Source organism: Aspergillus pseudotamarii (assembly GCF_009193445.1).
Source record: "Aspergillus pseudotamarii strain CBS 117625 unplaced genomic scaffold BDV38scaffold_84, whole genome shotgun sequence".
NCBI classification, from domain to species: domain Eukaryota; kingdom Fungi; phylum Ascomycota; class Eurotiomycetes; order Eurotiales; family Aspergillaceae; genus Aspergillus; species Aspergillus pseudotamarii.
In genome coordinates this window covers 24,784-50,319 of record NW_022475098.1, presented here as the reverse complement: position 1 = coordinate 50,319, position 25,536 = coordinate 24,784, and the positions used below count along the sequence as shown (strand labels likewise).

General features: G+C 47.9%; 8 protein-coding genes across 8 annotated transcripts; 3 read left to right on the top strand and 5 right to left on the bottom strand.

Moving 5' to 3' along the window:
- Window positions 1–149: 149 nt before the first annotated feature.
- BDV38DRAFT_297042 (uncharacterized protein) lies at window positions 150–1,559 on the bottom strand (the record flags this gene model as incomplete). The annotated part of the gene is made up of 6 exons (XM_032063056.1): window positions 861–1,559; window positions 735–787; window positions 622–681; window positions 492–569; window positions 362–439; window positions 150–304 (listed from the first exon to the last, which is right to left on the bottom strand). The coding sequence occupies exons 1-6, from the start codon at window positions 1,106–1,108 to the stop codon at window positions 150–152; spliced, it is 672 nt and encodes a 223-aa protein (XP_031908448.1). The 5' UTR covers window positions 1,109–1,559.
- Window positions 1,560–2,229: 670 nt separating this feature from the next.
- Window positions 2,230–4,219, top strand: BDV38DRAFT_275142 (kinase-like domain-containing protein; the record flags this gene model as incomplete). The annotated part of the gene is made up of 5 exons (XM_032057967.1): window positions 2,230–2,340; window positions 2,760–3,071; window positions 3,129–3,175; window positions 3,222–3,515; window positions 3,571–4,219. The coding sequence occupies 5 exons, from the start codon at window positions 2,230–2,232 to the stop codon at window positions 4,217–4,219; spliced, it is 1,413 nt and encodes a 470-aa protein (XP_031908447.1).
- Window positions 4,220–4,493: 274 nt separating this feature from the next.
- Window positions 4,494–5,310, bottom strand: BDV38DRAFT_211407 (uncharacterized protein). Its single transcript, XM_032052619.1, has one exon. It carries the CDS (start codon window positions 5,216–5,218, stop codon window positions 4,769–4,771), a length of 450 nt encoding a protein of 149 aa, XP_031908446.1. The 5' UTR covers window positions 5,219–5,310; the 3' UTR covers window positions 4,494–4,768.
- Window positions 5,311–8,141: 2,831 nt separating this feature from the next.
- BDV38DRAFT_211386 (uncharacterized protein) lies at window positions 8,142–9,189 on the top strand. Its single transcript, XM_032052618.1, has one exon. It carries the CDS (start codon window positions 8,277–8,279, stop codon window positions 9,066–9,068), a length of 792 nt encoding a protein of 263 aa, XP_031908445.1. The 5' UTR covers window positions 8,142–8,276; the 3' UTR covers window positions 9,069–9,189.
- A 749-nt stretch (window positions 9,190–9,938) lies between these two features.
- Window positions 9,939–11,580, bottom strand: BDV38DRAFT_287781 (AP-2 complec subunit mu-like protein; the record flags this gene model as incomplete). Its single annotated transcript, XM_032060940.1, has 3 exons — window positions 9,939–10,032; window positions 10,114–11,092; window positions 11,244–11,580. The coding sequence occupies 3 exons, from the start codon at window positions 11,578–11,580 to the stop codon at window positions 9,939–9,941; spliced, it is 1,410 nt and encodes a 469-aa protein (XP_031908444.1).
- Window positions 11,581–12,301: 721 nt separating this feature from the next.
- BDV38DRAFT_287780 (uncharacterized protein) lies at window positions 12,302–18,591 on the bottom strand (the record flags this gene model as incomplete). The annotated part of the gene is made up of 6 exons (XM_032060939.1): window positions 12,302–13,641; window positions 15,148–17,514; window positions 17,573–17,960; window positions 18,020–18,068; window positions 18,121–18,250; window positions 18,306–18,591. The coding sequence occupies 6 exons, from the start codon at window positions 18,589–18,591 to the stop codon at window positions 12,302–12,304; spliced, it is 4,560 nt and encodes a 1,519-aa protein (XP_031908443.1).
- A 2,049-nt stretch (window positions 18,592–20,640) lies between these two features.
- Window positions 20,641–21,801, top strand: BDV38DRAFT_261252 (single-stranded DNA-binding protein). The gene is made up of 3 exons (XM_032056010.1): window positions 20,641–21,032; window positions 21,162–21,250; window positions 21,316–21,801. The coding sequence occupies exons 1-3, from the start codon at window positions 20,743–20,745 to the stop codon at window positions 21,369–21,371; spliced, it is 435 nt and encodes a 144-aa protein (XP_031908442.1). The 5' UTR covers window positions 20,641–20,742; the 3' UTR covers window positions 21,372–21,801.
- Window positions 21,802–21,829: 28 nt separating this feature from the next.
- Window positions 21,830–24,179, bottom strand: BDV38DRAFT_261250 (pheromone receptor). Its single transcript, XM_032056009.1, has 3 exons — window positions 23,005–24,179; window positions 22,460–22,949; window positions 21,830–22,406 (listed from the first exon to the last, which is right to left on the bottom strand). Exons 1-3 carry the CDS (start codon window positions 23,564–23,566, stop codon window positions 22,061–22,063), a joined length of 1,398 nt encoding a protein of 465 aa, XP_031908441.1. The 5' UTR covers window positions 23,567–24,179; the 3' UTR covers window positions 21,830–22,060.
- Between the last annotated feature and the right edge of the window lie 1,357 nt (window positions 24,180–25,536).

The window sequence follows — 25,536 nt, the reverse complement described above, 5'->3', positions numbered from 1 at the left end:
GTCAGGGTAAACAACTTTATCTTCGTCTAAGGAAAGCAACACCTTTCGTCAATCCTATGTACAATATATCATGGCCAGAACGACAATGAGAATATATAGGAGGGACGAAAACGTCCTTTGGTACATATACACAACGCCCTTTTCAAGTCTTAGAAAGAGTGCTCATGAATGTTGATGGTAGCCACCTTCCAGGTCTTGCCATTGTCTGAGGTCGCCAAGCCAGTGGAGTCAGCATCGGTGAGGCCGAGGGTATCACGGAAGGTAAGGTCAGCGGCATCGAGGATGATGGTAGTATCAAGGTACTCTGTACAACGGTTTAGTTCTCTTTCTTAGGAAGACGCTGAGATATGGTAGTACTTACGGTGCGCAGCAACAGTGCTCTTAGAGGCGTTGTCCTGGGCCTCAACGGCAGTACCCCATCCTTGGGCCTGGCCAGAGTCTTCGCGGTGTCAGTCATTGCGATTACGAAGGAGTAAGAACTATGAACTTACTAGTTGAGAGGCTCGAGACGACCTTGCCGTTGATGGTCACTGTCTGGTCATATTTGCCGGTACTATCGTTGTACTTGTCTACATTGTCTTTGATTAGCTTCAAACGGGGTGCGAGCACAGTGTAGCTTACAATGCATGACAAGCTTGTCACCTGCAGAGGCCGGAACTTGTTTCCCGCCCAGTTGGGTTCCTGTTTCCGCTCAGCATTATGCACTTCTATATCTGTTTATTTTCATCCTTTACCCTGAAGAGTGCTTGCCCATGTGCACCATTGGCCGGAGCTAGCGCCGCAGTTTCTGTATGGAAATTGATTAGTATGTGTGACTTGAGTTGTTTCACAGCAAATTATTCTTCAGTCTAAGCACTCACGCTGCAGGGTCTGAGAAAGAAACAGCAAGAGCCTGAATCAGGTCACCGCCGCTAGTTCCCATTCCTGGCCAGAGTGCAAGGCGATCTTCCTGAGGGCTTGGTGCTTCGGGCAGCACCAGCGTAGTAGTCGCTTCACGAATCCATGACTTGGTAGGGCCGAGGGAGAACGCAGGGCCAAAGACGATGTTATCCTGGGCTTGAGCCAAGCCGAAAACGGCGAGGGAGGCAAGGCTTCTGAGACCGCGCATTTTCAATTTCGAACTTGTGATGGACTGGTTTGTTTTCCGTATGGGGCGAGAGGACAGAGAAGTAAAGCTTGCACCCTGGGGCTTACTTGCATTTATATGGTAGACAGGCTCATCCGAAGAAGGCCCGTGGAAGGGTTTAGATCTACAAAATTTCTCCGTTTGGCCCGTCAATGTGAGTCGGTAGTTTCATTCCTTAATATCCTGAAACTGGCGGTGGATTAGCCCGCGGGTCATGGTGCAGCTAAGCTCCGGTCAGGGGCACACTAGTTTCACAGCGGCAGATATTATGGTGTGGTCACTCTTGTCCTGTCTCAATGTTATAGTGTGTTTTGTCTCCACGGATGTTTTGGATAAAGTCCTGATAAGTGGAAGAACCTGTTCAAAACATTGATTGGTGGGTTGTTGAGGTAGGGTTATTGCCGTGAGGAGCTTGGACAAAGATCGGCAGTTGAATATCCCAGGTCCTATATTTAACGTATTCTAGACCCAATGCCATATACTCTCCAAAGAAGTGTTTAGTGATTAATATAAAACGTGCCAATGTACCTTCCTTGCTGTAGATTGACCTTCCTGTTGAAATATGGGTTGATACTAGTATTTCTATAGTCATCTAATCCTCTGAAATATTCCAAATTGCCCTGCACTTTGCTAATATTGTAACAACGCTTTTCCCCCCAGAACTCCTATGTGGAGGCTTACTTGGGAAAGGCGAGTGTGTTTGCGAAGAATGGTTTGGGATAACCGAGCTTTAAAGGGTCGAAACCAGATTTAAAAATGCTGATGTTATAGGAAACCTCATATGGTATACTTAGAGCTTCCGGATATTGACTAGATTAATATCTTCTCAGTGTGTATAAATAGTAGATTAAATAGTCACTAGCGGCTTCAAGGACGATATGGAAGGCTGGTTGTGCTCTGACGTCGTGATTTGATACCAGGTGACATGTACGAGATCTCTAACTTCCTCGACACGTCTCTCTTCCAGTAACGAATCACAACTCCTACGAAGTCATTCATACTACCCCCTCTACACAATTCTATGTTATCTATGTAATATCGCATTACCAAATAGACAACGGGTAATCAATTAGACCCATTCAACGCTCCTATTTGATTGCACTATGTCGTTCTTGTCAACACCTATTCACCTTGTTGGTACTGTTTCAGTGTGGGATGCACAGCTTAAAAGGGCTATCAATTCTTTCCCCATATATAGCAACGCGGAGGTATACGTTGGTCGTGATCAAAGGCGCTGGTATGTTGCCCTTTATTTTGCTCCATTGAGGCTTCCTAACACTGACTGAGCTTAAGTAACTATGTTGTGGACGATCCAGTCATCTCCAACATCCATCTGCGGATCTACACAATAATATTCGACCGAGAAAACCCCGATGAAGTTGCACCTTTAGTATACGCTCAAGACTTATCCATGAATGGCACCTCATGGAACGGTTACCCTATGGAAAAGGGCAAGGGAAGCTTTCTTCTTAGTGACGGTGATGTACTACGGCTGTCTCCGAAGCTCTCTCTCCATTTCTGTTGCGCTGTACAGGGAAAAGAAGACTGCTTTAACATGCTTCAAATGATAGAGATGAGGGTATTCTTCCCTATATCCCGTGAGCCGTGTTGCGTTTGCTGATCAGCGGCACAGGTGTTTGAAGACCAGTACAGCGTTACGCCGCAAAAGTTGGGATCTGGAGCTTACGGACAAGTACATATGGCATTTAAGAGGGACACTGGCCAGCAACTCGCCTGTAAGATTGTCGACCTCCGAGCTCTGAAGAACAAAGTTGTTAGGGAAGCCGAAGATCAGCACTCTAGGCACTTTAAAGAGAACGCGTTTCCCCCCAGCAGAAACAGGTCTCTCGTTACTCGTGCTTTCAAGAAATCGCTTCAAAGAAAGATCCAGGAGAGGCTTGACGTATACAGCCGCGAGGCTAGAATACTTGAGAGCCTCTGTCATGTAAGTTTCTTACACACAAGTCGATTGGAAGTCCTTTGTCGACCCTGACATGGTTAGCCCAACATCATTAGTATTGAGAAAGTCATCGAGTCAAGTAATACAATGTAGGTTCCTAGATGTTTTCTCTTAGAGTTAACTAAACCTGGACAGTTACCTCTTCCAAGAACTCGTGACTGCTGGTGACCTATTCTCCTACATACAGTATAAGGGCGGAAAGCTAGACGATATTGAAGCGGCAGTCATCGTGCGACAGGTCTTGATGGCCTTGGACTATCTACATCAACGGGAAATTGTCCATCGTGATCTAAAGCCAGATAATATTCTTATGACATCTCTAGCTGATGGATGCAGAGTCGTACTCACCGATTTCGGATGTGCCAGATTTGTGCGGCCAACTGTTGAGCGGATGTCTACGTTGATCGGCACATTCGACTACAGCGCCCCGTTAGTATGACGCAAGCAAAATCAGCTAGTTATAGAAGCTAACAAATATGAATAGTGAAATGCTCAAGTCCAAGCATGGCTACACAAAAGCCGTAGATTTGTGGTCATTGGGCTGTGTCGCAGCTGTTCTCCTGACCGGAGATATCCCATTTAAGCACTCATTGACTACTGATCCGACAAATCTCTCGAGGGAACGTGACCTTGAGAAGCTCGAAGCCGAGATGGACTGGAACAAGATCAGACAGCGCGCGAGGGACTTTGTTCGCAAGCTTCTCGTTTTTGATGAAGCGAAGCGCATAGACGTTAAACAAGCGTTAAATCATAATTGGTTCACCAACCCATCCCATCGGGTGGAGTTCGATGCTCTATACCGACGAGCGATCAGGGGCTGGCAGCCTCGTACGCATAAGGGTTCTCTGATCACCAATCTGGGCAGTTTAATGAAAATGGACAGCAAACCTATGCAGACTCTGTGCTCTGACGAGTATTCAAGGGTCAATTCGGGGCAGTCATATGCTGCTGAAGAGATACCATTTCAGGCAAGAGATTCGCCAACACCTCTAGTCTCACAGGAGTATGAGTTACGTCGTGGACATTCCGCATCCATGTCTACGACTCTCTCAGACCCTGAACTCCCACCGCACTGTTGGGTAGGGCACGCAGACACGAGGCCATCAGGACATGCACATAAAAATCAAGACTGAGATTGCCTCTGCCCAGATCCATTGGAGTTTATCTTGCAAGAGCAAAGTTCTCATATGCAAACCTTCAGTGCAGGATATGGTATGACTTAATCCGCCTGGTAACGGGCAGTACGCGGATACATACCTATTCACAAACGATGGAATCAAGGGTTCACATCCTACATTGAATGGGCTCAAAGTCTTGCAGACAAACGCCAAACGGGGCACTGCATCAAAAAGCAAAAGCACATTGGAAGGGATGTTCTTAGGGAAGCCACAAAACTGCCTAAGAGCAAGTCATCAAGTCGATAAAATCACTTAGTCCAGCGAGCCGAGATAGTCTGAACGAAGAAGACCTAATAATAGAAAGACTTCAGATAGGAATGTGATTTGACTTTCAATAGTTTATCTCCCGCATGGCATGAAGCAAAAGACTCGGGTAAGCATTGCATTGAGTTCTTCACAGCCCAACCTTAAGGCCTAAATCTATTGTTTAGGCGACGCAGACGCAGCGCACGGTTAGACCAAGACGCATACATGCATGTCTTTAAACTCTAGTTGAACGAAAACTTAGAAGGAAATAAGAAAGGGGTTCTGGTTAGAAATTAGGAGGAAAGAAAGACAACAAAGCCAGACTCGCATCGATTCTATTTTTGTCGAAGCGGGCACCTCGCCCCTGAGAGTTGTCTCAGACATACACTTCCCTTCAAGAGTCGACGTCAGCAAAGCTGCTAGTATATGAGACAGAAATAGACCAGAGGATACGGCGACCAGAAAGAGCAAAAGATAGCCAGAAGGGATTAGGAGAGAAGGCAAAATTAGCAAAGGGGCCCGAAAGAAGAGAAAAGAATATGGTGTACCACAAAAGGGCTGAGACGGGCTACTGAACTCGGGCAGCCATATCATGTTGCCAATAGGGAGAGCTAGGAAGAGGCGAAGAGGGAGAAGGAGGTATATGGTCTCAAGGCACCTCCTATCCCCTCTCAAAGAACGATGTTCAGTGGCCTGATTGTACTCCATACCTTGATTTAGTAATTCTAGGTCTATTATTAGGCACTTGTTTCCTTTGCGCTAGGCAATCAGTCAATCTCGATTGGAGGATATGAGGTTGTCAGTTTGGTGTCATGTAAGGTGCCACAATGGTGGACTTGTTCATTGGATAGCTTTGAGATAATGGAGGGCAAAGGGGTCAAGGAGAATTAACATGGGATGTGTGGTGACATCAGGGGGGGAAGATATTCGCTCGACATGTCTTGTTCTGTTATCGATAGGGGGAAGTCAAAGAAGGTCGATCTTGAGGGAGGTTTACAACCCCAAAGAAAAAGAAGATGGGCGAAACGTGCCATTGGAGGAGCAGAGAGTGAAAGCAATCAGTCTTACCAGCCACCCGAAGGCACGAGAAAGGATATCATCTATACAAAGGATCTACGCATGGCATCATAGACGGAAAGGGATCAGACCTTACTACAACCGGTAATACAAGGGCTTGCATCTGTCGAATGATAATGCAAGTGCGCGTTGAATGTTCTGCAGACTCGTGCCCTGTGGGTGTGTTCTCCACTGTGCGGCGATTTTTTCGCATCTGGTTGCACCGGTTCCTGATACCCCTTGCATGAGTCTTGGATTCCACTAGGAGGCGGGGGTACAGCTGAAGGGTCGGCGTTTTTTTTTTTTGCGTTTAGCTGTTTCGCAGTAAGCTTTCCTTAGGATTCAGAGTCTATGTCCTTTGGTTTTACCTGCTACCGGAGCGAATAGTAAGTAGTTATTGTTGGACCATTGTATGAGGGGTGAGTAACCCTTCCCAACCTCCTGGGTTCCTGTACTCCTCTGTACTCCCATAGAGTATCAATGAGAGGGTTTGGGCCATAGTTTATTTGCTTGAGGACCATTCACATGATGCGTTTTTTCCAGAAAGAGGTTTATCAGCTTTGGTTAATGAACTTGAACTGTGGATTGTCATCTCTGCTGACGTCGATGCAACTGTTCCGTCCACCAAGTGATACCGTGGCGTATTCGTAGAATTTGTTACAGCAGTCTGCGAGATAACGCGACATTGTGGATTCCCCCGACCAAATCCCCGAGATCAAGGATCAGGACCACCTGATTGTATGCGCAAGGCACCGCAATTACCCGAATGCGCGTCCGTGACGGGTGGTGGCAGGGTTGCAGCTCAAGACAAGGACGCCAATAGATCTGAATCAGGACAAACTAACCAACTGTATACGCTCCAAGACACAATTAGAAAGGGACAGTCATGCAACCCCAGGTACTGCCAATTGCAGCATCAACTGATTCGTTTTGAGTTCCATCGCACCTCGATCAAGAATGCGGGAGTGACGACCCTTGGCCCTTCAGGGAAGTAAGGAGGCCGCGTATCTCTGATAAGATCGCGCACGATAGGAGGAAATTCATCTAGCCACTTCAGTTTCTCGGACGATTAACCGGATCAGCAGCGCCTTGAACAGGGGGCTGGCTCCTGTTCGAGTTTTTCTTCTCGCCTAGTCAGACGACGATAATATCGTTCATGCAGGTGGTGGGTTGATGTTCATAACGTGACCTTGTCATCTGAAGCCTTCAACGGGCCGGAGCGTTATCAATGCCGCCTGTGATTGGCGGACGCGTACTGTTTCGTGACGCGAAGATACGCGACGCGTTCGCGATTCCGATAGTGTGTGAGGTAATATAACCCGATTAGGAATATGGAGTATAGAGATGTGCCAATGAAGTCGAGTCAATTGGGGACAAAAGAGCTGCCTGATAATCGGTTCTACGTTCGGGATGAAGGCGCTCTTTAATAAACATACCCTGAAAGGGTTTTCGAGTGGGATGAATCAATGTTGAAGCTCCTCAAGGAAGAATGGGAGAGCACGGAATCTAGGTCTACACTCTAATCTTTGATCTAGGGTATATCGAGGAGTTATTGTACTAGTTGTGGGGTGAGTAGAAGATAGAGAATGACATAGATATGTTTAGTCAACATTACATTATAGTATAATGGTCTGTATAAGTGGCTACTACAGAGCTTGGCCAATATCGAATCCAACCGCCACACATGCTCCGCTCTGATGAAAAACATTGATGCTGCAAGTGACAATTCGCATGCATTGCAGCTGCTGCAATGCAGCTCGACATTCGTGCCGCAACGGCACGAGCCACGAAAGAGGATGTCGTCACGGATGCTGACAGGGAAAAAAGTGGGATGATGCATGGTAAGCAAGGGCGTGAGACGGTGCTGGTTGCGCACCCTGTCTTCAGTAAAGTCAAAAATAAACCCGTCTCGTGGGTGGCTTTTCGGCGGTTTCTTGCTCTCTCAGATAATGCCTTGCTTCATGCATCCCTCTTTGAAGACTCCCTTTTGTCCTTGTCTCACTGCAGCCGAGAAGAGGATGAGAGGGGAAAGATTGTAGTCTTTGTAGACCTTCATAATAGAGCCATTCCCCTGGAACAGGGAGAAGAAGACAGCAGCAACCCTGAGTAGAAAGAAAGAAGGAGAGCAAAGAAATCCTGAGGGGATATGATTAGACTTGAATCATCAGTCATTCTTTGCTAAGACATTCCTGCCTCATTGGGAGGGAAGTTCGTTTTGCTTCATTTTCACTTTTCATCATTGTAATTGAGAAACTTGCACTCGGAAGTTGGTTTCTTTCGTCATTCTTTTGACATAGTTGCAGACCAGTTTTCTGGAGTGGCTTAACCACTGGAACGGAGTTCGACAAAGCACTTTGTCGTTTGCGGAACATTCCTCTCCTTTTCCCGCGCCACTCCCACTCATTTCCCAACATTGATCCATCTACCCACTCCCTCATCATCTATCTATCAACGCACTTTTTCACCTCGTCGCATCACTCGGATCAGCAGACATTGAAGCGCTGATATCTAAATTCCTATCGGTCTGAATTTCACCACCCAGTCTCTCCCTGGTCTTAACGTGACCTCCTCCGGCGCAAATCCAGCGCTGCCCGCGCAACCGGCGCACATAACAATCAGCGATCTTGACCAACCACCACACTTTTTACCATCACACATTCCTTTGTCTCTCAATATTTTTTCCACGCGATAACCACACCTCTGCGCAATTATGTTGCTCCCATCCGCTCTACCTTGCGACATGCGCCGCCCCGCGACTCAGTCGCGCCTGGATCCCAGCCGCCTATTCACAACCCCCCCACCATCCGACGATGAATTCCCATCTAGCAATGGCCTCTTGGGCACCTGTCGCGCCCTCCAATCGCTTCTAAACAGTTCGCCCGCTCCTTCGCCACGATGCACAAAACCAGAGCGCCTTCAAAGTCCCCTGCACATCAGATCCACGCCTTCCGCCCGGTCGCGGAGGCAAAAGGATCCCAAACCATCACCCAAACCTTCGCGAAGCATCAACAAACGCAAGCGCGATCGCTCCGAGGTAAACGATGACACCAGCGACACAGAAATCACTACTCGTGGCATGCGATTCTCAACCCCGAAGCGCACTCGTCACGCCCCCTACGAGCTTCCTCTGGGTCTCTCGCAATCAGACTTCTATGCCCTTCACTCTCCACCCATATCACAGTCGCCTCCGTCGCCTGTGCATTGCCGCCAACTGGAACTGAGTCCCGAGCAAAGTGCGCAATTGTTTAATCCCGACGCAGTATTGCCGTCTATCGAAGAGACACAGGAAAGTCCGTCAAACGAGACCTGGAACGCAGACGAAGACCAGCGACTTGTCGAGTTAGTTCTCCAAAATTTCCAGCTTTCCCAGCGAGATCTAGAGGACTGCGCGCGACGCATGGGCAAAGATGATGCCAGCGTCGGACGTCGATGGCAGGTCCTCGTGGGAGAGGGAAATGTCGGATTAGTAGATCGACGACTAGTTCGTCCTCGATGGCTATAGATGCCCTTCTTCTCACGACTCCCTCTCCCTCTCCCTCTATCCTTTCTCATATTTTTTCGCCTTTCTATGAACATCTTTGATGGACATCCGGTATCATGTATTCTACGGGCTCACGGTTCGCTTTTCTTCAACTCCACACCGATGTATTACTACCCTGTCTCTTCTTCACGCTTGTCTTTTATCCCCCGTCGCTTCTGGACTGAGATCGTCTGGTTCTGTATTTCTTCCGTTCCGTTCACCTAATGAGTTCTATGTATTATTTACGTGCTAGTGACTTGGGTTATCGACTGTACACCATCGATTTCTTGTATGATTTACCTTTGTCTTTTTCTTCTTCCTTTCCTTCGGTACTATGGTGTGCATTATTAGTTGCTTTTTTTATCTTACTATATGGACGATGGTCTTTATGTCTGGGAATAAATGGGTTGCAGTGCACAATCAAGGTTTCTTCTTCTACTGCAGTATTGGGATGGTTTCGTAGTGTACTTAAGCTTGTAGATATTAATCCGGGTAGATGGATGAATATTGGGAAACAAAGGCTAAGTTCTGATATGATTGTTTATTTATTTGTTTATACTTTTTTTTTTGAATGTGATGAATTTGAGTGGATGTAACATGACTAGACTACCTTAAGTGTTACGTATAGATAGACTCGGAACTGTCCCCTGAGGGGTGGAAAGACTAGTTCTTCTTGTTGATATTTCTAGGGCTTACTATAAGTTCCAATGGGCAAAAAGCGGTAGTAAATTGGGCTGAACGTTTATTATAGAAAAGGTTCCACAGAAAACTATACAATTATAGTCTCGCTCATACAGTACATATCCAGGAAAGAACAAGGACCACAACGCCATACACCCAGCTCATGGTTAGTTAATAGATATTGATATTGATAATGATGTTGATAATGCCATTGCTAATGGTATAGATGAATGGTGAATCTGGCTGCCTGGCCTGCAGTGACAAGCTAGAATCTATTGTAGCGTTAGTATCCTCATTATAAATGGTAGTACGATGGGGACGGAAAGGAGGAGATGAAAGAACGTACCGAATCTCATAACTTCCTGCTCGAGTCATATACCGTACCCATTTCACACTGCTATAGTTGCTCTTCTCGAAGACCTTGAGATACCGAACCAAAAGTCCGCTGCTTGTGAACATAAGGAGGCTGAATGAAAGACTGAGCGGCGGCCGACTCCAAGCCTTCTGATGTGTCATGCTGGTGAGCGTTGCCTCGGCCGTCAGCACGTACTCGCTTCCACCGGAGAAACGGGCGATCTTCCAGACAATGTTGTTATGTTCGGGTTCGTATTTGGCACGACCTTGACTGGTACGCTCGGTGGTTTTAGCTGTGTTGAGCGGCGTAGGGATGCGAATGACGACGTTCGTCGCGAAGAGCTTCGAGCTATAGTTCGCCTTGATGGCGACGCTGTATTCGACCTTCGTCGTACCCACTTCCCTCACGATGGGGTGTACTTTGAATGGAAGATTTACGTTTTCCGTTGCGCGGTATCGCATGAGCTCGAACTCGCCGTCCGGCGGAACAAATGAGATGATTCGGTCTGCGTCGAAACGGCCCAGTTTCACGCACTGGTGGAATTGACAATCCTCAAGTGTGACGGAGCCCGCCGCGGCGCGAGTCCCCTTCGTTGATAGGCCCCGGTTACCGGATTCTGAGCCACCAGCCGCATCGGTATCGAGCAGTAAACGGTCGTTGAGGCCGAACTTGCACTCCGGCGTGCCGGAGAGGTAGGCGCGCATGATGATCTGGCCGTTGACGTCGGCGCGGAGCACGGTGCCAGTCGCTGACATTAGGAGGTTGACATCTTCGATCACGTCTACGAAGGCCTCGTTCTTGCGGTATTTGATATCGGAGCGACGCCAGGAGAGCGCACCGGTGGCTTGCATGGTGATGCGGCTTGAGTCGGTGGGGTTGTTGGTGATGGCAGATTTGACTCCCTCCGTCGTGATGTACATCTTCAAGGTGTCCGTTTCCGTGTTTTGGGGATATCCGAAATCGAGGATCTCTGGATCATACCTGTTAGCTATCTGCCCTCACTGTCTGTCTGTTGGTTCCCCTTTTCCTAGAGTCCTTGCTTCCATGCCACATTCACCCCACCACCTACATGCCCAGCTATATCATAACCCACAAGAAAACAATGTGCAGAAAGAACTCACCATCCAGCAACTCATAAACCAAAACGAAATTATTTTTGACCGCCTCCTCATCGAACTTTCCAAAGTAGCTCTTCCCCAGCATCACCAACCGATACAGAAACTCAAACACGAGCGCCGCATTGGCGTTGCTCTTCGTCACCGCCACCAGGTAGATATTCTCGTGCTTCACATGGCTGAACGTCGTGGATCCTAGCGTGAGAATGGGCGAGCGTACTTGCGGGTTGGAGATGACTTGGATGCGGAAGATGTCGGCCAACCGGGGGCGGCAGTCATTGCGGAAGGCACGGAAGATGAGATTTTCGCCTTTTTGATTAAAAATTAGGATACCGGAGAGCATTGTGAAGGAGTGGGAGGGGAGAAGGGAGGGGAGGAGAGTAAAGGGGAAGTGTTAGGGAGGTCGCGAAAAGTTCGGGGGTGGAAAGTTGGGTTTAGAGATCTGCGTTGAGTGGAAGTAAGCTTCTGGACTGAGAGACGTGGGGAATTAATTTAGCTGCGGTCCCTATTTTGAAATATTAAAATACCCCCGTCCTGCGAATAATAAGAATCTCGACTACAGCTTTTCTGTGTATCGTCACTCATGCACTTATTCACTCAATCATGATTTTTTTTTTTAAAATATATATATATATATATATTTCCATATTCACTATTATTCTTTTCTAACCTGTTTCTGGCGTTCAGAGCCCTCTCGTTATGCACAACCGGCATATCTGACATACACCGAACGAACCAAACTATAGACACAGACAGTATACAGAATATAAACAGGAACTCCTACCCCATAACAGGTGAAAGCCAGAAGGGGTTTGGGGCAAACTCAGAGACATGGTATCAACGATCTGAAATCAAAGACGTGGATATCGTCAAATCGAAAAGAAGGAAGGGTAATCAAGAAGAACATCCCAAGTCGCTAGAATCGTGCAGCTGCAGGTCGCAGGGGAGAAAGCAAAAATTAAAAATGGGGTTAAAATCAAGGAATACAGCAAAAGAAGAATAAAGAATAAAAATAGGACTCCGAAGCATCAAGTCCTAAATCGTCCCACCTTTCAGCCGTAAGACTATACACCACTGCTCGGTCGAGTCCCGGGCAGTGATGGCCCACGCTCACTGGGAATGATGCCAACCTTGGGGTCAGGAATCTGTATGTCCAACGACATGTAAGCCGTCCGTCGAAGACTCCAAATATATACCCCATCCTTTGCGCCGACCTCACGGTTCCAATTCTCCACCCAGTCTTCTATCTGTTTGAGCTGGCTTTTGACTCCCGTGGCCCCTATATCCTCCCAGATCCACCCGGTCAACAACGCCAGTGCTCCATCTATCCAGTTCCGAAGGCTGAATGGATCGAATGCTTTTACAAGCTTGTCATTGACCGTAGCAATAATCCTGCGGAACTCCTGCTCAGGCAGTAACGGATCGAGAATCTCCGGATACAAGTTGGAGAACGTCGGGGCCAGATCTCCCCTAACCATCCAGTCTCGACGAATACGAATAATGCGTGTCGTATGATACTCCTGGGACCTCACTGATACATGCGGGTTGATATGAGGGTAACACGGGTGGGCTGGTCCCCAGGCTAACTCCTCCGCCACGTCGGCTTCGCCACCGGGGTGTTGCCCCGTATGCGACGGTATTGAAGCGATCTGTGCTTGCGACCGCAGAGAAGCCTGTGATTGTATATGTCGGGGGCGCTCATCGAGGGGATTCGATCGGTCGACGACGGGGTCTAGGGTCAGATGTGCCCGGTCGGGTGGACGAATACCATGTGCCTCCGGACTCCCATGATTTCCAGCCGATTCTGGCATTTCCTGTAATGGCCAATCTTCGTTGAAGGTACCACTGCGCCTTTGCGCTCGAGGCACTGCGATGCTGGAGCGCCCACTTTCGGTCTCCCCCTGGCTGCGCTCCACCACTAGACTATTCGGGGATGGGGTGAGTCGGCTGCGACGTTGCTCGGGAATCGACAGGAGAGGGTATGCGTCGCGGTGCACCTCGAGACAGAGACTCTCTTCGGAGCTCTGGAAGGGATGGGGGACGGTGACCGGCGTAATTCGCGGGACGTAGTTGACGGGGTTCGCGAGTCGAACTGAGGGAGGCCGTAAGATGGTGGAGGGAGTCCAAAAACCCTTGTGTCGCGGTATGGATCGGGAGGAGCTCGTTGGCTTGGAGTGATAGGCCGATGACGATGCACGCTGGTGGGACTCCCACGAACGGCGCGGGCTTCGATAGCCACGCGGGGGCAGGGAAGACTCTTCGGCCTCGGGCGGGGATATAAGAGGAGGATCCCGAGGGGCCGCGAAAGACGCCGTTTCCGACACGGGCGACGAGTCGAGAATATATGAGAGACGAGAAGGAGGAGGAGACACGGTGACAGGAAGGGCCGTCGTGGTGAAGATTGCTGAGAGAAGAAAAGCAGCAACGAATCGATGAGCGACAGAGGCGGGATGCTGATTGGCGGGTGAGAGGCAGAAAGGGGCAAGGCAAGGGTCACGATTCGGTCAAAGCGCGACATTAGTCGCTAAGAAGCAGAAAAAAAGTATTGCCCTCAATATGCTCTGTCTAGAAAAGAAATGAAAATATCTATGGGTAGTGACAATGGTAAGTAAGTGAAGTCTGAGAATTCTTTATCGTACGTTCAATCCGTGGATTTTCACTTCAATAGTTCTTCTCGTCGGATCTTTCGGCGGATCTATAGCTCGTCGTTAAGTACTCCGTATGGGTCAATATGAGCCCATTTCCTAGCTAGATTCAAAAACAAGACGAGGACAACATGAACAAGAAAAACAAAAATCAAGTCAATCAATGGACGAGAAGTAAACTGAACGGCAGATGCGACGGGATCTTAATCTTTATTTTAAATAAATAAATAACCCTTCTCATCATCCCGGAAGCATCACACCCCCCTGACGAAACAATAAATGGATCAATAGCCCAACCAGAAAGTAAGGCTTTTAAGCCTTTGTGTCACTCATGAATCCTTTCCCTTAGGGCATTTCTATCACGGGAGAACAGGCAGCGGGAAATCAAAAACGGAGTAAATAAAAAGATAAATAAACATAAAAAATATTAAAAAAAAGCAAAAAAAAAAAAAAAATTAAAAATTAAAGAGAAATCTAGGACAGTTAAACGACCTGCATCATATGTCATATAGCATAGATTAATAACATTATGTGTGACACTCCGACCATGATTAAGACGCCTCTTATGCAGTCATTTCCAGGATGGATACGTCTAAAAGCTCCCGTAGGGCAGCATTCCCGTACCCGACAAGCCGTAGATTTTTTTGTCCCTCAATCAACCTGAAGCAATTACGACGTTGCTCTCTTTGTCCAGCTCGGGAGCTTAGATGCACCCAAGACCGAGACCCCTGGCGTTGTTTGCTGCTAATTATAATGGTGGACCTTAAACTGTCTTCTTGGCCGCTCCTTCATTAGTCGCCGTTTAACCCGTCATTGTGTCGGTGAAGTTCAGTGAACTAGCCCGTACTCCGTAAGTTAGGGCACCAATTTTCAATAGTACTGTTTAGTGAGAGACCTTTGCTCCTGAAGTCGATCAGATCCAACTAACACTGAGATCCATGTACTATATATACTGCATATAGCGGAGCAAACGGTCTAGTTCTCAAGATTACTCAATATTAATCCATTTTGGGTACTGTAGTTTTTAGTCACTCATGGACCCATCTATATAACACTCATTAAGATTTGTTTTGAACACCGTCCCGCGGAACTCCGAAATGCGTACAGACATGATTAAATCATTAAAAAACGACGTGAAACCCTCACTGCTGCAAGCCCAACCGAAGCGCAGACGAGTCATTTGCCATTCACTTTTCGATAGGCCATGGCTTGCATCCGTCGCAACGCTTCGCGATGCAAGTCTGTCATATCTCCTCGCTGCATACCTTCCGCAATCGCGTTCTCAAACTTGGCTGATGAGGCTCTTCCCTGCAGCTTCTTGGAAGAGGTTGGATTCCGCTCAACCATCCCTTGACTGGTCATTGGAGGCTTCCGGGCCGGGAGACTTCGCCTGTCATATACATTTTCTCGTACAGATTCCCGCCGTGCCGGCAATAAACTTGGCGTGTTGAATGGTGTTGATGCACCCCTTCTCAAGGGAGCTTGGCTTACATTAGACTGCACAGCCATCTGCTGATGCAGCAGTGTGCGACGTCGGGAGAGAGGCATGTCGTCTGCTTCTTCGGGGATGGGGAAGCTTGATTGTCGGGGCGAAACCTCGGCTCCCTGAACGAACCTTGAGGGCCAGGGGTCAGCACTGAGCGAGACAGACGACAGCCTGTTTCGCACCATGCCCTCGCGCACTGCAATGAGAGGGGGTGGCCCTTTCCACTGGGGTCTCGCAACCTCGGCCTCCGCACGTGGTGGTTGCCCTGGGTCGACTGTAGGAGATACCGCGTCGTAGGTATTGGCAGAATCAGGAACTCCCTGGACTGGTTGGTCTTGGGTTCCTGGAAGTACAGAATGAGAAAGTTTGGTTTCCGAGTAGACAGTTGACCCGGAAACTGCTCTCTTATGCGCTCGAGAGTTGAACTGCAACTGAGAGTCGTTGGGCATCTGGCTATTTTCTTTTGTAACCGGTGGCTCGGCGATAGAGACACGCCTCTCGACAGCAGGCGGTGGCTGCGCATTCAAAGGTGTTTGCAGTAGCTCTTCTACTTTGACAGGTGCAGCGGCCTCTTTAACTTCATCAGGGATTTCGGGTTCGTCCTCTTCGACGGGCTCGATCGGTTCAGGTTCGGGAACTTCCGCATCGTCCAAATGCTTAGCCCACTCATTCGTCCGATAGGATTGTACTACCCTTGATGTTCGTTGTGGAAGTCGTTTTATAGTTTCTGTGTCCAATCGAAGTGGTGCTTCTTTCGTAAGCTTGGTCTTGATTTCGGATCCTGACTTCGAAGATCTCTGCTTGACAAGGGCAGAATCCTTAGTATTTGGAGGGGATTCTTTGGGCGAAGACCCCCTTGATTGGCTGGCTTCGACTGGCTTCTCATCTTGATCTTTTGTCACCGAGCCATTTACATTGGACCCAATGACCTGCGGCTTGCCGCCATTCTGGTCTGTGGGCCCTGTTGTCTCGGCTGTCATCTCAGTTTCTTGAAGCATTTCTGTCGACTGCTTGTCGAGTTTTGGCTCGGGTATGTTCTTCTCCTGGGCTGATGATAGTGACGGGCGGCGGTCACTAGGGTTTTCTTTTCTTGGGATACCCTCTTTCATCTCTTGTTTGTCCCCCTCTTGCTCCACTTCACCGAACTTTTGCTCGTCTACCCCACGCGAATAGACGCTAGGCTCCCCGACACTTTTTTCAACTTCTTTCTCAGGCCTGGGTGCCTCCTTACCATTAGCTTCCTGTATAGCAGAGGGGATCGGAGCATCTTCCGGATTAGATGCAAGCCCATCTTCTTCTTCCACATTATTTCTCACCACATTACTGTGACTATCAGAGGCGGCGGCAGAGCTTCTGTCTACGGTGTCTTGCACGGATGAACCATCGCAGGAGACCAGCGCTTCTTGAGACTGAGACATAAGCCTTGTGCTATTTTTCGCAGACACTCTGTCCAATAGGTCTCTCCCGGAAAGCCGCTTGGATCGTATTGTTCCTGCTTCGGAGCCAACGATAGCTGTCATATCAGAGCTATTGTCATCTTTGATCTTGGCTGCAGCTGCCCCATCAAACACTTTCAGCGGGGCCTTTCCTCTGTCGGGAGAGGAGTCGTCTTGGTCTTCTGTCTCGACTCCCACCGTGGTATCTTCTAGCTGTCGACTCTGAGAATCTCCAGTGTACCCACTCGTGCGTGAAGCAGCATACGCAGATTCACCATTCGCTCGCCTCTCTAAGCAATCAGAGCAACGATAGGACTCCTGTGAAGAGCTTGCAACAGTTGACGTGTCAACTGTACCGCCTTTCTCCACATCGACTGCGTGATCTCCAGGACAATCGCTCTTTGAATTGTCTGCAAGCTCTGGAATGCCGGAGTTGGGATTGCCATGTCTGGCTTCCCATTCTAAACGCTCTTCCATATTCTTTTCTTCGAACCTCCGCCCGATCTCGAGCTCGGCTTCCTCTTTTTCTTTCTGCTCTTTCTCGCGAACTTCATTCTCTTTCTGCCTTCTTTCCCGGATTACTTTCCATAGCCTGAGTTGTGAGATCACACCTAGGACGGCAATAATGACTGTGGCAGCAAGCTCAACTTTAATGTTACGAGTCACAGGGTAGGTACTTGTGCCCAAAGGGAAAATATCGTCATTCAGAGCTAGAAATCGGTCAGAGGAACGATCCTAGTATTACCTGGAGTGAAAGACAATACTTACCCCAAATATACAGCCAGAACTCCTTCCAACCAGCACGACTAAAGCAGTCGATTCCTAATGCAATGGCAGTACCTCCAGAAATACCAGTTGACGCCATTAGTCCATAGGGTCGGGTGTAGTGACTGAATGACAGGGCATAGAATGCGACTGAGATAGCGCCAATGAACCCGCTTTTGGCATCCGTTTGTGTGAGAAGGCCGCCTGACTTAAGGGAGAGAAGCCACATGCTGCAGCAGAATCCACCTAGAAGACAGCCAAGCCCCTCTGTTAATTCCTTGAATACAAGCGATAATGCTCCAAAAGTCACTCCTGTGAAGAAAATGGCGACGAGGTAGGCGCCCTGAACTGCGACACGGACTGGGGGATTCATGACGTAGACGATGAGAACCTACAAGGGCGAAGTAGATTAGAATCATGTCACACTTAGAGACAGACAGTGGAGCTCACAGTTACTCCAATACCAGCTAAGAAAGCGGTTGATAAGAAGACTTGGATCCTGAGCACGGTGAGTTATGTATACCAATCGTGATCAAGCCATCAAATCTTACCATAGATTTCGTATTCCTATTATTGCAAGGACTGCGCCGGCGGCGATTAAAATGACGCCACCGATGCCCAACGCAGGTGTTATCGTAGGTTGCAAAGGGAGCGCACCAGGTGCGATCGGAGTCGTTTCATCTGCATAGCCTCAGTATTGAGAACAAGGAAGTATAGATTGGACCTTTCCACTCACTACCAGTTGGGACCGGCGTAGCCAAAGTCGCTGTAGCCGTAGTGGCCAAGGTGGTTGTATTCGACGCCGAGGTGGAATTGGCTGTGGCCGTCGCATGGCCAGTTGCGCTCGCTGTTGTCCCAGTGGTTGCATCTGCTGTTGTTGTAGTCGCTTGGTCTGTTGCTCTAGCTTCTATTATGGCGATGCTCCCATACTTATTGCCCTCACTGTGAGGTATCCGTGCCGCAAACACGAACAGACATGGCACAAGATACACGAGAAGTGCAAGCAAAGGAAGCAGCCGCATCTTGTGAAGGGGGATTGGTGTATTCAGGGTCTCAGAGCAACATCAACGGAATTAAGAGTAGCCTGACCTGAAACCAGAACAGGGTCTCAAGAATCTGCAGAAAGTCCCTTCGTAGCCTCTACTTACATATCCTTTCATGTACATTGGACGGTCAAGTATGAGCAGCGAATTTTAACTATTGAGGAGAAATGGAAACACGCAATAGAGAACAGGGAACGTGGTTAGAGCAGTAGAAGAACAAGCAGGACCTGTGGGCCCTAGTTGGTTAGTCTCCACTATGTATATTCTATCGTATGTATGTACTAGTATGGATGCATGAAAACCGAAAAGGAGCTCTCATACTTAGATCCTGGTACCCGGGAACTCCGTACCCCGTAAATAGCGTTGTTAGCGCGCACAAGTAGAGGTCCAAGCAAGCCATATTACCAAATGGACTAAACGGATGAACGGCGTAAGACGGCCCACTCATCGGAAGTAAAAAGATAGCGGTTACATGCGTGGTAAATTGAGTGATCTAGTGGGATCGGCAATTGAGTTCATGATGGCGACGACAGCTGAACGACTATATCGCATCAGGATAAGCTCGCAGGCCATGAGCACCACTCAAGGAACTAAACTAAAGAGACTTCAGGGAGATCCACGATGGCGTCCGATAGACCGAACTAAGTCTGTAAGGAGAATTATCGCCTCGAAAGGCTGAATGTTAATCGGAATATTGTTCAGTGCTCTTTGAGATTAGCAATAGCATGGTGTCGGGATGCGATGGAAATCACACGCACAGGGTAAGCCAATTTGCAATCTGACGGAATCGCAAGTCTGACGTGGCACGACCACGCTGAGCTGATAATCATGATTCAGCGAAGATGGTAAAGGATTGAGTTAAGAGAGTACCCCGTAGTGTGCTTTAGTGAAGGTCTCGCCTAGCTATGGCCTCTAGTTGTGCTTACTAGTTCGTTAATCGTTGACTAAATTGTTATAAACCTTCCAAGTTTCGGGGCCGTCATTGCACTAGCAGCACTAGCAACCCTCAGAATGGGTTTAGGGCGTGTGATCGGCTGCATGAGGCGATAGGTCTAATTTCTCCCACGAACATCTCTTCAGCCTATCACCCTCCACGATCAAAACACAATGACCTTGATCACAAGGCACCGCTCGCTCAATGGAGGACAGAAGCCACACTAACATCCGAGCTAGATCCTTTCTCCAGGAACCATGCTCATCTTCGGGACAGAGATCTGGTTGGAGTCTTGGAGATGCATACTTAGTCAGGAGTAAGACCCAGGGTAGGTGGTCGCTTTAGTTAACCGAACACCGGTTCCTCCAAAATGGCGGGCCCCTCAGCATGTTCTCGTTTCTGTCAACCCACTCCATCAAGTCGGAAATTTATTCAGAACCTGCTAGTCGCAATCCCCAACGCATCTTTTCAATAATGGAATGCACGGTCGCGATGCGGTGAACATATCACGGCACGAGTAAAAATGACCTGGACACCACTATACCAAGGTTTGAGTTAAAAGACGAGCCTACTGTCACGGTCAATGCATGAAATTGATATCTCACATGTCATAAATGCATGAACACCAATGAATCCTTGACCGCACTGTTGGCGATACGATCAGTAGCATATTATCAGTGGTAAAAAGTTTATTACGATTGATATATGCATGCATGTCCCAAGAATCATGGCGAAAATGGCAACTGTCAGCTCACTCCAGGGCCTCCCTCAAGCGAATGGGAGGCAAAGGTGTTACTTCGGTCACCATTCTCTGTATTACAGAGTGTCATGGTATCACTTTTGTCTAGTTCTTCTTTTAAGCAGAAGGTGGACATATCTTGGATGGGGGAAGAATAGATAGGCGTCCCATGAACAAGAACGGGAAGGTACCCCATGAACAATCCATAGTATGTACAAAGTAGAACAGGAAGTAGATAAGGTAAATGGATGAGGAGCCAAAGAATACCCAATGATCGCTCCTATCCATCACGTGAGACCCACACCGCACTGCAAATCGCGCAAGCAGAGGAACGTAATGGCAGTTAAACACCTACGAGAAGCTGTGACATTTTACTTCCGATTCTTTTTTTTTATTCTCACCGACCATTATCCCTAATACTTGCTCAAAGGCAAAGAGTCCGAACACCAACCATACCATGTCTGCCTTCGCCTCATTCCTACGCCCATTGACGCGCACCGCCACCGGCGGAGCTCTCTCCGCGCGTTCCTTCAGCTCTTCCTCCTCGCGTTCGGTAGCTCGTATGATCATCACCGGCCGTCTGGCCGCCGCTCCGGAGCTGCAGGCCACCTCATCTGGGCAGGATGTTATCAGATACACCGTTGCTACCTCGACCGGGGCCCGCGACAACCGACAGACAAGCTGGTTTAAGGTCGCAAGCTTCGACCAGGGGGCTCAGCGCGATTACGTGCTGAGTCTGCAGAAGGGGTACGTAGTATCGACCTTATTCTCATGCCGCGCATATCTATCTATATTTGAGTTCTGTTATATGTTTGATTGTAATGCAGGTATAGGAAAAGGTGTTAAGATGTGGTGCTAACTCTTCATATTTGTCAGAACCCTTGTTTACCTCGAGGGAAGCGCCAGCCTGCGGGACTGGGAGGATGCTGAGGGCAAGAAGCAGACTTCTCTAAACATTGTTCAACGTAAGACTCCCGTCCAAGACGAACTCAATCCGTCGGATTACGCTAACTTCCGTGTTACTATTCAGGGAACCTCGAAGTCCTCAAACGTCCGACCAACCCTAACGAAAATGAGTCTGCCTAAAGCTTTGCCGGCCGAACATAAGCTTGCACAAGGAGAACTACATACTAGCTTGAAGGGCGGATATTCAAAGATCAGAGGCTTGATGTGATCCCTTGTAAGGTTTATCGGTGAAAGTGAAACGGCCATTATATGTTCTAATTATATTTTGGATCATACGGCTTCTGTATTGTAGTTGTTGTACAAGTATACCCTTGAATACTAGCGCTCTTTTATCATATTGCTTCGCGGCTCTCTTGGGACAAGCTTAAAATGGATCTGACGCGTCCGATGCGTTGGTCGACCTGCTTATCTATGATGGTGTGCATGCTAGTCATGCTATTTGTTACTTGTGGCATATCACATACCAGATCAGTCAATAAACTAGTAAAGCCTTTCAGTCATATCTTAGAGAGTGATTAGATCTAGCATATTGAATTATTTAACTATTGGAGGAACAGAAGCAATAGACTCATCGCAGACCTAAACCCAGCTTCTCCATTGAAGGTCATACGTTATAAACTTAATGCAACATCAGCCACACATCTAGACGGGAAGAAAAAAAAAAGCAAGGCAACTAGAAGATAACATGAAGCACTCTCAACGGACGAGTGGGAGTGAAAAGTAAGAGACCTTTAAAATCCCGGGGTGCAGGTACTTCACCTGGGTTGGCCAGTTAGGTAAACGGCCTGTCTCAGAAGTATTATACGACCTCATTTTCGCACTTCGCTCTCCTGGCTGATGTCGCGTTTCACTCGGATAAAGGCTTCCCTTCCAGGCATAAAGGTAAGATCGCTACTCCCCCGGCTTTGGCTGGAGCCCGCCCATGCATTAGCGGAAACTGTATTTGACGGGGCAGAGAGATTAGGCTGGGATAAGATTCTCTTGCCACTAAAGGTAGACGAGCGGTGAAGTGGACGGTGAAAAATTGACCAAGGATGCTTAAGCCACGACATAGTTTGTCCTCGCTGGGGTTTCGGCGAAGAGACCCTGCCCTTCTCGACGTCATCAGAGCTCCTATCGATACTATTCGCAGTATCAGGGTTCTCTGCACAAGCTCTAAGGCCATAGTTAGTACATAACTCGTTATAGCTAATGCAGCTGATCCTTACCCTGCTGTAGAAGTCCATGATTTATGAAAGAGTAGTCCAAGTCGGCTGTTGGAAAAACCCGAAGTGTGGGAACGGGATGTATCTGGTGAAGAGTCGTGGACTCTGACGAAACAGTGATCCAGGCGCAGCAAGCGGAGGTATGAACCATACATCCTGGAAGCGTCTCTCCCACAGCCGAAGAGGATGAATAACATGAACCCCGAGGCAACTGGAAACCAGCGGTCGAAGAAGGCCTCACCACCCGATGGTATCTTCTGGATTCTATTCCAATATGGTCCATGTGCCACACTCCATGAGTAAGAGTGCCACGGCAGCGAAAGTTCTATGTTCTTGTAGACAACGTATGTCTGAACCGGTAGAATAGCCAGGAGCACAATGAAGGAAAGTATGAATAGCCGCATGAATCTAGATTTGTTCAAGTTGCTGTTTGATGCCCGTAGGATGTCACCAAACTGATTTCGGTACCTGTGAAGACGATAAACCACAAGGCCTGGTAGGCTGTTAGCTGTTTGGACCAAGGATGCCGCAGACAGGTGTTAACGTACTGCAATAATAGCCAGCCATGAGGCAGATCACTAGAGGCCAGATCCATGCCAGTATGAGGCTCACCCAACTTTCATCAAAGCTGTTAACGCAGCCCGAGATGCCGATCAGAATGTATCGGCTCGCCTGGTAGACTATATGTGTGGCCATTGCCACAACGGGTACGATCACACAAAATAGCATATCTATGCCAAGATTCCACCACCGTTGCTGCTTGCTCGGGACAAGCATTGCACGTCTAGTATCAATCATGCCAGCCAGAGCGCGGAAGATGCAGACCAAATTCCCAGGCACCGCAACATAGCTGGCAATCATCACCTTGACTTCCACATCACAAAGACCGGCACCATCCCACCAACTATCCATATCATCATTAGGCCAAATGAATGCATTAATAATGTTGAACAAGTTCAGACACAGGAGCCAGCATATAAGGGAAACGACAGGAAAATTCCTATTCTTCCAGTGCAAGATCAACGGAGGGATGGTCAGCAGAATGCATAGGATAGAAAGCGATGGAATAATCACCGCCTGGGCATAGGGATCAGTGCTTGAAGCCGACATGATTTTGATACAAGTACAATCGTGCGATCCGATAAAAGCGAAATGTTGGTATCAAGTGATAGACGTCTCAGTCGTTAGTGGTAGGCAAAATGACTTCCAGAGCCACTGGACTAACTGAGAAGGATATGAGCTCGGCACGAAGGAAAGGGGGGCATCGTGTGGAAAGAAGTATGGGCACTGAAGTAGAAACACGATGATTGAGAGGCCTTCAGAGACAGATGTCTTGTTGAGACGAGGCGTAGGATATAGGAAGAGGGTGTCCCACGCAGACGCAGCTGAAACATGGGCTTCCACTATACGTCCTGGTTATATAGAGTGATTCACATTTGAAATAGAGTAGACAGAACGACAATCCAGACCCTCGGGGCCGTTCATTCGGGTTGCTGCAGTCGACCCAGTTACATCCTGTATGGGCAGTTGTCGTATAGTTCCTGCAGAATAAACTTGGCTTCGGAGATCTGCAGCCAAAAACTAGAGCGGCCCGTCATATAACAGATATAATTATTAAATTAGTGCCTATAAGAAAAGTCAATGATCAAAAGAAACGATGGTGAAGCGATTGGCCATTGACTAGATGACCAGCAATAGGGCTTCCTCAGTGAGTACATACCGGGTGACATCATCTTCCAGTCGGCCATTCCCATTCGGGGGATCAATAGAGGACAATCAATCGACATCAATAAGCCGTCAAGCCGGATATTTAAGACATCGGGGTATTTCTAAATATATGGACAAGTACCGAGATTGAGAATTGGTCCGATTTACTCCCGGGTCAATTGGCATGGTGAGACTCTCCGCCCCGAAGCCTGCAGGTATCCAACCAGCAGGGAATACTGTCACATTGGATCACACGTTGACGCATCATGGGGCCTTGTGGAATAGGTGACTAAGAACGTCATTAATGTGTTATCCTTGACGGCGAAAAGGGTGGCAGGGTACTCTTGTATGTATGGAGTACTGCTTTTGCATGTTGGAATGGGGTGGTCCTCTTTGGCATGGTTTCCTTCTTTCGAGGTGTTCTTGAGGTTCTCACTCAAAGAAACGGTCAAAAGAAAGGAATGACAAGCCCTCCATTCAGTGGCACTTGAAAGTTAAAAACTGATCGGGACTTCCGAAGAGGGTGGTACATCAATGCCATTAAATTACTAACACAGCCGGCAGCAGTCGAATCATGGGGACATATCAAAATTGATTTGTAAGAATCATTGATGTTGTATGTACGTATGTCCCTGTATATAACACACGGTATAAATCGTGGCTCCGTATTTATACAAGAACAAACATGCAGCTTCTCGCATAAATTGTGAAGCGTCTGCCCAGCCTATGCTGTGGTGTATTAACAATAACAAATCAGCTTACCGAAAATCGTTCGAAAATCGTTCAAAAACACAATTCTCCGCCTTTTATATTACCTAATCTATGTAAACATTGACTTTTCCATCAGACATGTAAGTCAAATGGTCCCTGTAATAGGATATTTACATTACTGGCTTCATCGAAATCTAGATACGGAATACACAACCATACACAACCCTACACCGCAAGGGCCACGATGTTTAGACCAAGACCCTTGTCAATGTTATGCAGCTTCGACACATTCTGAGCAACGCATCCTGGCTGTCGGTCTCATTCCAGACCATCTATCACGTATACAACATTATTAGTCATGCAATACTTCGGAGGACGAACAAGCCACAATTTGGAAAACCTTAGGCATGTTTATACTCAAAAAAAGCCCTCAAATAACCAGTTCATAAGCAATAATGCTTTCAAAGACGCCCTATCTTGGATCAGAGTTAGAAGGGGGCCAATGTTAAGAGACAGTGGGTCGTAGCTAACTCACGAAAATCAGGATAAGGAGCTGCCGAACAAGGCCAATTTTTGTTTGTACTAAGATACTGTCGCCTGAGAGGGGTGCTGTGAATATAGAAAAGAAGATACCCAGTTGTCCCAAGAGCCTGGACGAAACG

Excerpts from the sequence above, each read along its gene's own strand:
- BDV38DRAFT_211407 (XM_032052619.1), bottom strand. The coding sequence starts at position 5,218 with ATGGAGTACAATCAGGCCACTGAACATCGTTCTTTGAGAGGGGATAGG.
- BDV38DRAFT_211386 (XM_032052618.1), top strand. The coding sequence starts at position 8,277 with ATGTTGCTCCCATCCGCTCTACCTTGCGACATGCGCCGCCCCGCGACT.
- BDV38DRAFT_261252 (XM_032056010.1), top strand. The coding sequence starts at position 20,743 with ATGTCTGCCTTCGCCTCATTCCTACGCCCATTGACGCGCACCGCCACC. Across the intron at positions 21,033-21,161 it reads GTGCTGAGTCTGCAGAAGGG|AACCCTTGTTTACCTCGAGG; the intron begins GTACGTAGTATC and ends CATATTTGTCAG. Across the intron at positions 21,251-21,315 it reads TTCTCTAAACATTGTTCAAC|GGAACCTCGAAGTCCTCAAA; the intron begins GTAAGACTCCCG and ends GTTACTATTCAG.
- BDV38DRAFT_261250 (XM_032056009.1), bottom strand. The coding sequence starts at position 23,566 with ATGTCGGCTTCAAGCACTGATCCCTATGCCCAGGCGGTGATTATTCCA. Across the intron at positions 22,950-23,004 it reads CATGGCTGGCTATTATTGCA|GCCTTGTGGTTTATCGTCTT; the intron begins GTACGTTAACAC and ends ACAGCCTACCAG. Across the intron at positions 22,407-22,459 it reads TCATGGACTTCTACAGCAGG|AGCTTGTGCAGAGAACCCTG; the intron begins GTAAGGATCAGC and ends CTATGGCCTTAG.